Source organism: Ornithorhynchus anatinus, chromosome X2 (genome assembly GCF_004115215.2).
Source record: "Ornithorhynchus anatinus isolate Pmale09 chromosome X2, mOrnAna1.pri.v4, whole genome shotgun sequence".
NCBI lineage: Eukaryota > Metazoa > Chordata > Mammalia > Monotremata > Ornithorhynchidae > Ornithorhynchus > Ornithorhynchus anatinus.
Window position 1 is genome coordinate 16981406 of NC_041750.1, and position 14856 is coordinate 16996261.

The following is a 14856-nucleotide window of genomic DNA, read 5'->3' on the forward strand; positions in this document are numbered from 1 at the left end:
TCACAGTCTAAATCCTCATTTTACAGATGAGGTAACTGAAACACAGATAAGTTAAATGACTTGCCCAAAGTCACACAGCAGACAAGCGGTGGAGCCGGGATTAGAACCCTGGTCCTTCTGACTTTCAGACCCGTGTCTACCCACTAGGTCATGCTGCAGAAAAGCACACCCAGACTACCATGAGAGCATATTACAGAAGAGACACAGTCCCTGCCCTCAAGGAGTTTATAATCTACTGGGGAAGACAAATGGATACACGTTCTAAACATAAGACAGAGCATAGATACAAATGACAAAAACCAGAGAAAAGAATTCATTCAAGAAATAAATATACACACAAGTACTAAGGTGACCGACAAAATGACATGGCTCGGAAGGTGAGTTTAAACTAGGGAATGCCTCTTGGAGGAGGTGGCTTTTTAGGAGGGTCTCAAAATAATAATAATAATAATAATTATGGTATTTGTTAAGCACTTACTATGTGCCAGGCACTGTACTAAGCACTGGATGCAAGCAAACCGGGTTGGACACAGTCCCTTGTCCCACGTGGGGTTCACAGTCTCAATCCCCATTTTACAGATGAGGTAACTGAGGCACAAAGAAGCAAAGTGACTTGCCCAAGGTCACACAGCAGACAAGTGGCAGAGTTGGACAGAGAATGGAGAGAGGTGAGGCTGCATTTAGAAAGTCTGGGAGAGGCAAAGAAGGTGTGTTGGGGTGTAGTTATGTATGACATTCATTATATGCTTACTAAGTGCCAAGCACTGCACTAAAGGCTGGGGTAGATGATGGGTAATAAGATCATATTCAATTCTTGTGCCACACGAGATTCACAGCCTGCTGAGGGCTAACAGGTGGGGGTCACCCTTCCCTGGTCTGTACCCCCTGAGTACTGTGGAGCCTTAATAATCAGTCAGTAGTATTTACTGAATGCTTACTCTGCTAAGTGCTTGGGGGGAGTACAACAGAGTTGGTAGACACACTCCCTGCCCAAAAAGAGCTTACAGTTTACAGGGCAAGTTTACAGCCTGCAGGGAATTCTCCAGACACACCCTCTAAATTGCCAGGACCCAAGCAGCCCCTCCTACTTAGTTTTACTCCCAAGCAAGGGGGACAGTCTGAAATTGCCCGAGAGGCAGCAAAAAGAATGGAGAAGTTGGCACATTGCCCATCAGCTCACAGAGTCGTCTCTCCCTGGGCTAAAGCTCACCTGCAGTAAGAACGAACTAAACACTGCCTCGTTTCCATGGTACTAACTGTGCCTCTCCAGTGGGGAGCAAGCAGCTATACGCTTCCCTATTGGAGGTAAAAGTATCTTGACGGCTAACAGGTCGGAGCCCCCTTCAACAGCCCTTGGCTTTTCCAGGTGAAGAAAGTTACACAACACAGGAGGCCCCCTCCCACTTCCTGAACACCAAATGGGGGAGACCTGGCTGCAGGGCACCCCCTAGCCTGCATTCCTCTTGAGGTGCATTCTGAGCCTGGGCCAGATCCTATTCCAGGGGACGCCTGAGCAACCAGGCCGGTTCTGGCAGTCCTCAGGATAAATCTGGATCGAAGTAAGTGCTTCTTACAATACTCTGCACCCAGAAGTAAATCCCCTAGGCTGGACCCACCCTCCTGAGACAGTCTGGCTCTGGCACTGGTCCAGTGGTTGGTTCTGGCAGCAAGCTATGACCTGGCCGGGCTGTTTGTTGCAAACAACCCAGTCATTGGGTCCTAAATCAGCCTGCTTTCTCAACACTTTATAACAGGTCAAAAGCTGGAGCAGTCCCACATCCCATTCAGAAGCCTGGAATGCCATCATACTGATTTAATCTATTCATCCCAAACACAGTTATTGCTCCCAACTCATTTTTTTTTAACCTCAACCCAAATCCCATTATCTATCTGAAACTATCACTAAAGTACAACAAAAAGACCCCTGCTAATAACAAGCAATTCCATTTGGAAAGGTCCAATGGCTTGAATCTGCAAAGTAGCACTCCAGTGTATCTCCTAATGGGCCTTGTTAGGTTTCAGGGCAGCTGTTTTGTGGGGGGTTTTCCCCCAAGAAGATGAAATGATGAGATTTCTACAGCAGCCTATCTCAAGGGTTTTCGAGTCAACCCTCAATTTCTTGAAGACCAAAGAGACCATTTTTGGACTGATCTTGGAGTGGAAGAGCAACTGTAATGAAGGACTATACTACTGCAGGCGAGGGGTCCGATGAAGAACTGATTAAGGTAGTCCAGGGAGGATATGAGCAAGGGGCTGGAGGAGGAGGAGCGGATGCAAGAGATCCTTAAAAAAAAAAAAAAGCTGCACTCACTGAGAAGGATGAAGGACAGCATGGGTGGAAGATGACTCCAGGCTTTTGTGCCTGGGAGGCGATTCAAATGTTAGTTTACCCACAATAATAGAGAAGTTAGGCATGGGGAAGGGTTTTGCAAATTTAATTTGAATTGAGACATCCAGTTAAGAGTTTTTAACTGTCAAACCCTTTTTTCCATCTTGTGACCCTCTTGGTCATTGCCCAAGCCTATTGCTGCCTCTTAGGGTTCTTTTTTTTTTATTTAAAGTGTTCTCATTGTACATGACCATGCTGCTCCTAGGATGAGCTCACTTTCAGGCTGCTATGCCCTACAAACTGGGTTGAAATGTGCTCAGATAAATTTATAGGGTACACACTGCAAAAGAAAAAAAATACAAGAAACTCAGACTATCAATCAAAAATATTTTAGTATTTTGATTTTTGTTCCTGAAAAAATTGGTTGGCCCTCCCTTCCCTCCTCCCTCCAAAACAACATTAGCCCTTCTAGGCTGGGAAGCTATAGACTCTTGTAGAAAAATCCACCACTGCCCAAGCCCCAAACCATCCATCTACCAAAAAAACAAAACCAGATCTATGCTTTGTCTTTCTCTTGGAAAAATAGCACATTTTAAGGATTAGGAGGGGCAGAGTGCAGGGCAGAGAGCCCAGGAGGTGAAGAAGGCCGGCTCATCCCAGGTCACCACCACAACCACCAAGCAGCTGTTCAGAGCTCTTCAGTAGTAATCTCTGAGACCATGTTTAACCTCTGGGATGTTTTCCCAACACCCAGTTTGGGAAATATGGTGTGAGAGAGAAGACCCTCTAGGATGAACGGTAGGCCAATGTCCTGGAGAACTCTGTTTTCACCAAGCAATGGGCAGTGAGTGGTTGGAGGAAATGTTTTCACTGGCGTCCTAGCGGAAAGAGCACTGGCCTGGGAATCAGTTCTAATCCTGGTTCTGCCACTTACCTGTTGTGTGACCTTGGTCAAGTCGCTTCTTCACTTCTGTGTTTCAGTTCCCTCATCTGTAAAATGGGGATTCAATACCTGTTCTCCCTCCTACTTTGTGAGCCCCATGTGGGACCTGATTATCTTGTATCCTCCCCAGAACTTAGTAGAGTGCTTGGCATATAGTAAGCGCTTAACAAATACCACAGTTATTAACAGTTAGGTAGGGAACACGGAAATACACCACGTAAAGACTGAGAAGTTGGGCCTGAGACAGAGGATTCCTTTGGGAACTACTTAATAATCCAGTCAATCAACCAATACTTCTTACTGTGTGCCTATCCTGTAGACTGTAAGCTCCTTGAGGGCAGGGATCGCCTCTACCAATTCTATTGTATAGTATTCTCCCAAGTGCTTAGTACAGTGCTCTGCACACAGTAAGCGTTCAATAAATATCACTGATGATGATAATGATGATCCTTCCATCTACCTACAAGCTCTTCCCCATTTGGCGGGTGGGGAAAAACAACAGACAGGGAGATAGACCGACTGACCGTGTAATAATAATAATAATGTTGGTATTTGTTAAGCGCTTACAATGTGCAGAGCACTGTTCTAAGCACTGGGGTAGATACAGGGGAATGAGGTTGTCCCACGTGAGGCTCACAGTCTTCATCCCCATTTTACAGATGAGGGAACTGAGGCACAGAGAAGTGAAATGACTTGCCCACAGTCACACAGCTGACAAGGGGCAGAGTCGGGATTCGAACCCATGACCTTTGACTCCCAAGCCCGGGCTCTTTCCACTGAGCCATGCTGCTACAGACCCCAAAGGGTGGGGGCCAGCAGGTGATGGTTGTTTGGGGGCTCCACTCCCTTCAGGGAAGGCCAGGAGGGTCACAAATACACGTCAGAGGAATCGGGAAGTTCCTCCCCGTCCTCCTTCCCCCGGTTCCCCCAGAGTCCAGGCTACATCACAACTGCACACCTTGGAAACTTGGATATTCAGTCTGTCACCAAATCCTGTCAGTTCTACATCTCTAGAATCTGCACTTTTCTCTCCATCCAAACTGCTACCATGCTGATCCAAGCCCTTAGCCTAGCTTGCCTTGATTAGCGCATCAGCCTCCTTGCTGACCTCCTTGCCTTTCCCTATTCCAGCCCATTCTTCCCTCAGCTGTCCAGATCACTGTTCTAAAACACTGTTCAGCCCATGTTTCCCCACTCCTCAAGAACCTCCGGTGGTTGTCCATCCACCTCCACATCAAACAGAAACTCCTTACGATCAGCTTTAAAAAGCACTCAGTTTGCTCCCTCCTACAGAACCTGACTTTCTACTACAACCCAGCCCCCAACACTTCGCTCCTCTAACACCAAACTACTCACTGTACCTTGATCTCATCTATCTCATCGCCAATCCCTTGCCTGCGTCCTCCTTCTGACTTGAAAGTCCCTCTTTGTTCAAATCCGACAGAATGCCAGTCTCCCCACCTTCAAAGCCTTATAAAAATCACATCTCCTCCAAGACGGCTTCCCTGACTAAGCCCTCAGTTCCCCTATTTGTCTTCCCTTCTATGTCATCTATGGGGATTAAGACTGTGAGCCCCATGTGGGACTGGGACTGTGTCCAACCCGATTACCTTGTATCTATTCCAGCGTTTAGAAGAGTGTTTGGCACATAGGAAGCGCTTAACAAATACCATAATTATCATTATTACTACTTTGACTTTCCCCCCACCCCCAACGCACACGTTCATATCTATCTGTAATTTGTTTTCATGTCTGCCTTCCTCTCTAGTATGTAAACTCCTTGTGAGCAGGGATCAGGTCTACCTATTCTATTTTACTGTACTCTCCCAAGGGCTTAGTACAGTGCTCTGCACACAGCAAGCAATCAGTAAATATGATTGAATGAATGAATAACTACCACTGATTGGCTGGTATGGATGGGCTCTCCCTGTCTGTCCCTGTGATTTAGGCACTTATCACTGTGGAGCCATGACCTTGGGTATGAAGAGTATTCAATCTATTACTCAATGGTATTAACTGTACAGCCCTTGACTGAAACTTGGGAAAGTACAGCGGAAGCAAGACAAATGTTTCCTGCTCTCAAAGAACTTACAATCTAATCAGCTACCCAACTGACTCCTTTGCAAGATGGCAATTTAGAGGGAGATGACCTGAGTACTGCAGCATACTGAACTTGTGGGGAAAAGGTGTTTTGGAGAAGATCATAGAGCCTATGAAGAGCCTAAATAATCTAATGCCTTTTTCCTATCAAACACTAATAAAGTGCTTTATTCTAGTACGCAAAACATCTACAGAGCAACCCACCTGCATACATTAAACCCCCTCTTTTTGCTTGCCACTGCTACCTCTCCACCTCCAGAAAAGCCTGCTTGTTGCACTCACCACCACTTAACGTCTACTTGCTATCCCCAGTTTCAGGATTTTTTTTAAAAATCTGCTTTTGCTTTGCAGCTCTTGGGTTCAGGAGGCCTGGCCAACACTGCTGGCTTTACTCTATCTCAGCTATCTTAGACTAGTTTGGCCCCTGGCTTTGAAATGCTGACATGTCTTCCTCCCGCAGTCAGACAGGCTTTCTTAATCAGGTTTGTAGAGGACTCACACATCTTTCAGGTTTCCTTTTTGCATGCCTATTCTTTCTAAGCATGCTTATGTTTTCTACTTAGCTTAGAAAGTTGTTACTGCACTCCAGGCAAGTCGGTACATGGTATCCCTTTTTCAGCATGGGCCCCTGACTGCTGGAATTCTTATCTTCTTGACTTCAAGGGAAAATTCCTTCTTAAATTATTCACTTCAAGACAGGGGTCCCTTGGACTACCACTAGAGAGAAATGAACTCCCTCAGAATACATGCACTAAAACATGACAGGCTGCAACTAACAGAAGAGTCTCCCTACTGACATAAGGGTTCCCTAATGGGGTTTCTGGATAGGCTGTCAGAAATAACTTCAACAGTTGGCTCAGTCACTAAACTCTCTCCCATTTAAATCCTATTTGCCCACCTTAGATTTTTCCTCCTCCTCCAAAACATTTCCCTGCTGCTGATCAAGGCAGACTTCAGTGTCAATGATACCGGGTTGCCGACTACTAGCCCTTAGGGAGTTTCAAAGAGTCTCCTTGGCGACTGGGTGAGAGACACTTTTGGGTAACTATGCAAGCTGCAAGATTCATTTTCAAAAGTGTATCCTACCTTATCGGGAAAGAAAGCCCCACGATCACGTAACTGGGAAAGTGGATCATCTTCCCCTCCCTCTCCACATGATTCTCCGTGATTCGTATGCCTCACGCAGGGTCGTTCTGCACGATTCCTTGTTGCCCAATTCTACCACTCCCAAAGTGACAGCCGGAGAAACATATCTAACCCACCGAGGACCAATAAAATGACCTGAATAATCCCAGAAGAGAAAAGCTAGGAGATGAGGGATCAGGGAAAGGAGGATGTGGAGCAGGGTGAGACTCATTAAGGCGGGAGACATACTCCCCTGAACTGAATTTGCCTTCATCACACAGCTGGGATGGTTTTGCGGTTTGCATCGGGGCCAACCAACTTATCTTTGCCTGGTGTCATTCCTGATGGTGCTCAATTTTTAGTCTGTAAACTGTTTCCTCCTGCTTTTTAGATGGTGAGCTCCTGGTGGGCCAGGGTGTGCCTCTTAGTACAATGTTTCATACGCCAGAAAGTGCTAACGAATGTTAGTCTGGATAAAGGCGAGCTTGATGGAGAAGAGGATCCCCAATGAATTTGGATAGGGGCAGCCGGCTCACACCTCCGCTACCTACCCCCGATAGGGCAAGGAGCTCCCTGGCTTGGGGAGGGCCAGTTGATTTAACTTCAGTGAGAAACTGCCCCTGCTTCCTTGCCTCCCACCCAAAACCTGACCCGCATTCAATGAGTCTGTCCCGCTCTTGGACCTCTAATTGGCCGGTGCCCAGCACGAACGCGATCCATGTGCCACTAGTGCCCTTTGCAATCTCCTCCGGGGCCACCCGGGTGAGAGAGGCTTCTGGTCTAAGTAAGGAGTCTGCTTCTCAGTGGGAGAGGATGGAGTGGGAATGGCTTCGGTGGGAGAGGATGGGGTGGGAATGGTGGTGGTGGGGAGACAGGGGTCTCATATCTAGAAGACTTTTTTTTCAGCTCCAAGACCCCCTTCCTAGGGATGGAGACGAATGAGCTGGGACATCCACTCTAGGTCCCCAGCTGACAAAAGAGGAGAGCAAACCCTGGGATTTTCCACCTCCCCATGCCTACATTAAAGTCCTGGGAGGATAAGGGGGGGGAAGGGGGTTTCACTCACCGGGGTTCAAGTTGCTCTGGAAGTAGAAGATCACCAGGAGCAAAGAGCCGACGCAAGTGGCCAGCACCATCCGCTGGACCCGTCTTTTCCTCATCCTGGCGCTCCCAGCTTTCAGCTCTTGATGGGGAGCGGGAGCAGCAGCAGCTCCCCGACGGAGAAGTGGAACGCAGTTGTCGGGGAATCGTCGTCGTCGGTGGTGGTGGTGGTGGTGGTGGTGCTGGTGCTGGTGCTGGTGCTGCTGCTGCTGCTGCTACTCCTGGCTCAGCTGGATCCGGACTCCAACCCGGCCCGGCCGCCCCCCGAGGGGTCGGGGGAAACCTGCCTGTTGCAGCCCGTACCAAGCAGCCCGGCGGGGGGAGCGAGCCGGGAGCGAAGGGCGTCCGAGGTCCAGACTGGGGCAATTCCAAATCGCCTGCCCCACTAGTCCCTGCCACATCGATCATCCCCTTGCGCCCCGGGCCCCGAAACGGGAGAGCTGCGGGATGGAACCAGGTAGGAGCGGACGAGGGTTTTGCCCCTCCCCCTCCGGCAGCTGCCTAGTGGAGCCTTCCAACGGAGAGGAGTTTGCTGAAATTGCAGTGCCCGAGTCGGGTTCCCACTCCGCCGGGGGAAGCCGAGTGGGCTCGGCCCCTTCGGGTGGCCATGTGGCCCAGGCTGGGCCGGAATGATGCGGGGCGGAGCGGCCGATCGCCGCCCCCCGAGAAGTGAGGAGGAGGAGGAGGAGGAGGAGGAGGAGGAGGAAGAAGAAGAAGAAGAAGAAGAAGAAGAAGAAGAAGGAAGGTCGGTGGCATGGCCCAAGCCGGACAACAGCGAATTCCCGATCTCTGAAGAGGGTCGAGGTGAAGGGAGCTCTGCGCTCCTGCTCCCTTCTGCTAATGGAGACCCACGTGGCAGGCCGTTTCCCTGCAGAGGCGGCACCGAAAAAAAAATTGAGGACGAGGGAGGGGTAAAGAACGGAGCAGAAGCCGGGAAAATGTATTTCTGGATAAAGTGGACAAGGGTCGTCCCACTTAGATCTTTTTCGGAAAGAAATATAAATGATTCATTCCCATTCCCTCTCCCATCCTCATCCCTAGACACCTCTGACCTGTTGATTTCAATGCAGTGAACGGGGGCGAGCCCGGTGTGGGCAGGGATTGTCTCTCTCTATTACTGAATGTACTCTCCAAGCGCTTAGTACCGTGCTCTGCACGCAGTAAGCGCTCGATAAACACGATTGATTGAATGAATGAATGAATATAACTACATCCCGACTACATCTAAATGCCATTAAGGAAAAGCAGCCACCAAACGAGCTCCAGTCTGTACATAGCATTTGGTGTACGGTTTAGGAAAAGTGGAACGCTGATGAATTTCCTATTCAGACCTAATTCCTTTGGAACTGCTGGAGGACCTCGATTATCCAAAATTCTCAGAACCCAGCCTGATTCAAATCGTTGGTAATTCTGATAATCCAGTGAGCTGTTTCAAGGGGTTCCAATATAGTCTACTGTACACTAAAAACCTGAATCGTAAGATTGGAAGAGGAAGAGTTTCTTTTCCATTGCTACACCACCCCTTAAATAGCTCCTCATTATCCACACGGGCAGAAAAGTTTACTCACAACCAGCCCCTGATGGGGGTATGAGGGACAAGCGCTAGATTGTAAGATCCTCTTGAGCAGGGATCATGCCTACCGACTCTATCGTACTGTAATGATTGTTATTTTTTAAGTGCTTACTATGTGTGGAGTACTGTTCTAAGCACTGGGGTAGGAGACACAAGTTAATCAAGTCAGTTACAGTACCTGTTCCACGTGGGGCTCAACATCTAAATAGGAGGGAGAACAGGTATTGAATCTTTAATCGATCAATCAATGGTACTGAGTGCTTACTGTGTGCACATCACTGTACTAAGCATTTGGGAGAGTACAATGCAACGGAGTTGGTAGAAGATTCGCCCTTCTCTAGACTCTAAGCTTGTGTGGGCAGGGAATATGTCTGTTATATTGTACTATCCCCAGTGCTTAGTACAGTGCTCTGCCCATAGTACATAATTAATACGATTGAGTGACTGATTACCCAGAATGAGCTTACAGTCAGAAGGGGGAGATGGACATTAAAATAAATTATGAATGTACATAAGTGCTGTGGGGTTGGGGGGCGGGATGAATATCAAGTATTTAAGGGGTTCAGATCCAAGTACAAGGGCAATACAGAAGGGAGGAGTAGAAGTGAGGACTTACTCGGGGAAGGCTTCTTGGAGGAGATGTGATTTTAAGAAGGCTTTGGTGAGGAGAGTGGTGATCTGTCAGATATGAAGGGAAAAGGAGTTTCACGCCAGAGGGAGGACTTGGGCAAGGGGTCAATGGTGAAATAGATGAGCTCGAGGTACAGCGGTTAGGTTGGCACTACAGGAGCAGAGTGAGCAGGGTAGGTTGTAATAGGAAATAAGCAGAGAAAGGTAGAAGGGGAAGACCCGTTGGAGTGCTTTCTAAAATTGACGGTACGGAGTTCTCTTTGATATGGAGGTGGACAAGCAACCACTGGAGGTTCTTGAGGAGTGGGGAAACATGAACTGAATGTTGTTTCAGAAAAATGATCCATGCAGCAGAGGGAAGTATGGATGGAGTGGGGAGAGGCAGGAGGCAGGGAGCTCAGTGAGGAGGCTGATGCAGTAGTCAAAGCAGGATAGAATAAGTGCTTGGGTCAGCAACGTAGCAGTTTGGATGGAGAGGAAAGGGTGTATTTTAGTTGATATTGTGAAGATAGAACGGACACAAGATTTGGTGACATTAAATATGTGGTTGAATGTGAGGGAGATGAGTCGAGGATAAGGCCAAGGTTATGGGCTTGTGGAACAGGGAGGATGGTGGTGCCATCTACAGTGGTGGGGAATGTCAGAGGGGAGGACAGTCTGGATGGGAAGATGAGGAGTTCTGATTTGGGCATGTTAAATGTCAGCAGAACATCCAGGTAGAGATGTTCTAAAGGTAGGAAATGTAAGAGTGCAAATGTAAGACCCCATTTTACAGATGAGGAAACCAAGGCACAGAGAAGTTAAGTGACTTGCCCAAGGTCACAGAACAGGCAAGTGGTGGAGCTAGGATTAGAACCCAGGTCCTCTGACTCTCAGGCCCATGCTCTTTCCACTAGGCCACGCTGCTCCCGAGCGCTGTATTCTATATACTGTACTCTGCCAAGCACTTAGTACAATTCTCTGCACACAGTAAGTCTTCAATAAATACCATTGATTGATGGATTGACAGCAATGACACAATCTCTGGAATTCATTTCCTCAGGAGAATTAAGCTCTTGACTCATCGGGAAACAGTGTTATTTGTCTTTCACTCATACCCAACTAGGAGTTTTGAAAATAATCTGAATTCTGTTTCATACAACTTTGATGCTTTGCATCTAGTCTGAGCTTTTCAAGATCAGCAGAAAAATGGATTGAAGGCTAACATCATTTAAAGCATTGCAATTATTTTATCTGAAGTTGATTGATTAGAGTAATCAGTAATAGGGACACATACTTCCTATAATGTTTCATTCAGTAATGTAGCTTTGAAATTTTTTTGGAATACAGCAAATCCTCAGAATTTTGATGAAATCTTTTTTCTGTAGCAATTGCTACATCAGACATAATTCTGTTGAAATTCTTTTGATCCTTAGGTTTTGCAATTTGTCACTCCATTAATAAACAAACAAGCCGGAGCCACATCACATCCTAAAAATGATCTGCTATCACTTTGAAGTTTAAGAGGCCCATCACTAGAAAGGTCAGTTGAAACACAAAGCCAATCTGATTTAGGGTATTATGAGCCTGGACACTTCCTTCAGAATTGAAAAGCATTGTGGCCTAGTGTGAGCTCGTTGTGGGCAGGGAATGTCACTGTTTATTGTTGTACTTTCCCAAGCGCTTTCTACAGTGCTCTGCACACAGTAAGCACTTAGTAAATACTAGTGGATGATAGAGCATGGACCTGGGAGACAGAAGGACCTGGATTCTTATCCTGGCTCCACCATTTGTCTGCTGTGTGACCTTGGGCAAGTCACTTCACTTGTGTGTGCCTCAGTTACCTCAGCTGTAAAATGGGGATTAAGACTGTGAGCCCCTTGTGGGGCAAGGACTATGTCCAACCTGCTTAGTTTATGTCTATCCCAGTGCTTAGTAGAGTGCCTGGTGCATAGTAAGTGCTTAACAAATACCATAAAAAATTATATTAGTTCCTAAAGCACTAAGATTATAGGAAGCCTTGATTCAACAGTATACGTAATGAGATTTTAATTCACCTGGTAAATTTCTTGAAATGTTTTTCAATTCATTAAATCTACTCCCCGTTTCTCTTTGCAGTTACATAAAACTTGAATGCGACCTCTCGGCGTCGCACGTGGAGAGTTTCCAGTACTCTATCAGTCTTGACTACAGGAGGGAGAGTCAAGCAAAGGCCTGTCCATTCCATTCCATTCCTAGCTTAGCCAGTGGCTAGCAAGCAGAAGGCAATCTGCTACAAGTCAAAATTTACCTATGCTGGGCAGCAGTGGCATGGGAGAGAGTCGAGGGTGGAGACTCAAGTTTATTGCGTGGAGGGAGGCAGTGGTAAACCACTTCCGTATTTTTACCAAGAAAACTCTATGGATCCACTACCAGAGCAATTGCTGATGGAGGCGGGGTGTTCTGGGAGAGATGCGTCCATGGTGTCGTTATGGGTTGGAGAGGACTCGACGGTGTAAGACAAAAAGCACGAATGCACGTACTGGATAAAAAGATATTCGGTTGTTGAAGACAAAATAAGTTTGTAACACCATATATATTTTTAAAGTCATCAATAATACTTAAGTTTGATATCCATGTCACTCCATGCTAAAGTAATTCTGTATGTAACGCACTAGTGAAGGAACATTCACTGAAGGGTGTGAACAGAAGCAAATTAAATATTCTCATATATACTGCCCCAAAATGTGTTCCTGCTAATAATGTCTTTAGTTTCATCAGCAAAGTGAAAAATTTAGCTTCCTTAACTTCATATAAAACTGACCTCAGAACCTTTCTCACCTTGTTGCTTTAACAACTGACCCTGAATTCAGTGGTGTGAGCATTGTGTTTTGCATTTTAAAGCAAAGTGTTTTATTTTAGACTGATTTTAGAATTGTATTTTGAAATTAGGATTAAACAGACCCTTCATTATCACTCATCTAACTTTCCCAGGGTTCGTGCGGAGAAAGTTTTGTGGAGTGGTCAACTAATTTTCTGCAAGGGTGGCAACATCACATTTATTTTCATAGATGTATTCCTTATGAGCCCTGCAATTGTTGATGATGATGATGATGATGATGATGAATAACAGCTAAAACTGAACCTCCTGATTTTGGTTTTTGTCTAAGACTTTCTCGTGCCACTCCATAGTCTTTGAAATCCATACTTCTTTTATTTGGCCTCAATCCCGATTCCTTCTTAGTCTTTTTCCAATTATTATACTCTTTAGGAGTAAATCTGTTTTCGTCATTAGTGGCATCGTTTTCAGCGAAATAATGACAAGCAAAGCAAAACACAGCATTTTCCATTACACTGTACTCTAACCAGGAGTAGAGTCTGTACCACACAGGGTTGAAATGTTGCCAGAATTTGGCATGTTTTATTAAATGGTTTTCCTGGAGTTTCTACTTCAGACTGTGCAGTGCCACTTGGATGAAGTAATTAGTTTACAGAAGTGGGTATGAACTCATCCCATAAACCAGATTCTGGCAATTCTGAAACATTTTCCTTTTGAGAATTGTCAACCCCACAAACTTCAGATTCTCTACTGGCAGGCAAGTCATCGTCCCAGTTCATTCCAGTTCACACCTCCTTCTCACATCCTTCCTTTGGTTAGAACTTCCTCCCTGTTCAAACTCCACAAAGTGTAATTCTCATCTTTGAAGCCATTCTGAAATTATATCTCCTCCAGGAGGCCTTCCCTGATTGATTTCTAAACTTCCCTGTCCATTCAACACCTGCTGTCACATCAGCACTTCTGGGTAACCTCAGATATGTGTACATATCTTACACATCCTGTTACCCAGCACTGACTCAGGTACACATTCCCTTTTCCTTCTTCCCCCCTACCTATAATTTATTTTAGGGCCTGTCTCCCCTGCTAGATTGTAAATTCCTAGAGGGCAGGGATGAGATCAACTAACTCAGTTGTACCCTCCCAAGCAACAAGGCCACATTAAGAAAAAAGCTGGGCACCGGGCTGGTTCATCTAGTGGCCTTAAGGCAACATCAGCCAGAATGGCTCCAGAGTTGTAGATGTGGCTGTGGGCAACCTCGACAGCTGGGGTGGGTGGTCTTTTGTTTGGGGGGTGGAGGGGAGGGTGGGGAGTCATAGTGATACCCCACAGCTGAACAGCATCCCAGGGAGAAGCAAACACACACAAGCAAGTGTGTTTACTTAAAAAGCAAACACATTCTTTCCCCCTTTCTATTCACTAATGACCTCTCCCAACCAAGGAATCAACCAGAGTCTTCCCAGAGGTGAGAAATTAGGAGAGGCTTCAGTGATTAGCATTGGTGATTAGCTCCTATTTGGGCTAATCCCACTACCCCCTGTTGATTGTTCTTCTAGAGCCAGCAAGGTGACCGGAAAGGTGTCAGGAATACAGAAGATCTAGTGTGTCTGCTTGCCCATTGTTCCACTCGGCAGAGCCCAAAACTCTCACAAGCTGGTGGTAAATATTGCAATAGGCAAGTGTCTACCTGTAGAAGCCTCCTGAAAAGATCATTCCCCACAGAGAAAGGGGCACAGACGAATCAGGGATTCTTAGTATTCACCCCACCCTCAGCCCAGCAGCACTTAGGTGCATATCCATCATACACTGGGCTGGGGAGGAGGAAGAGGGGACTCCCTTTAGAAGAGAAAATCTTTGTCAGCCTAACCCTGGTCAGACAGGAAGGAGTTTCTCTTCTGAGGGGAGTCCACTCTTTCTCCTCTCCTCCCTTCCCCTCCCCAAAGAGCTTGGCTGTGGCTTGACTTCTAGGGGAAGGGAGGGGAGGAGAAGAAGAAGGGGCCCCTGGATGAGAAGAGTCTGAAGCTTGGCCCGGGAAATATCCCCAGAACACAGGCCTGCTGGACCCAGCTTCAGATGCTTCTCATTCCTAAGAAATGAGCAAGACAAATCCATACATGAAATCAGAGCAGAGGGGGAAAAGACTTCCAAAGAGACCCAGACTAACATTTAGAGATCAGATTGGAGCATTAGCCAGGTTAGAGAGGAACGTTGAGAAGGGATGAGGAAGGTCGAGAAAGTTCTCTAGCTTTGAGGCTGGCAG

General features: G+C 46.6%; 1 protein-coding gene across 1 annotated transcript in view; it reads right to left on the reverse strand.

Annotated features, from left to right (window-relative positions):
- Positions 1-8304, reverse strand: part of LOC100088952 (carbohydrate sulfotransferase 11-like) — a 58010-nt gene extending 49706 nt beyond the window's left edge. Inside the window, exon 1 of the mRNA XM_029052499.2 lies at positions 7564-8304. Within this exon, the coding sequence (XP_028908332.1) occupies positions 7564-7657 (94 nt within the window). The 5' untranslated portion in view covers positions 7658-8304. The remainder of the gene's footprint in view (positions 1-7563) is intronic.
- Between the last annotated feature and the right edge of the window lie 6552 nt (positions 8305-14856).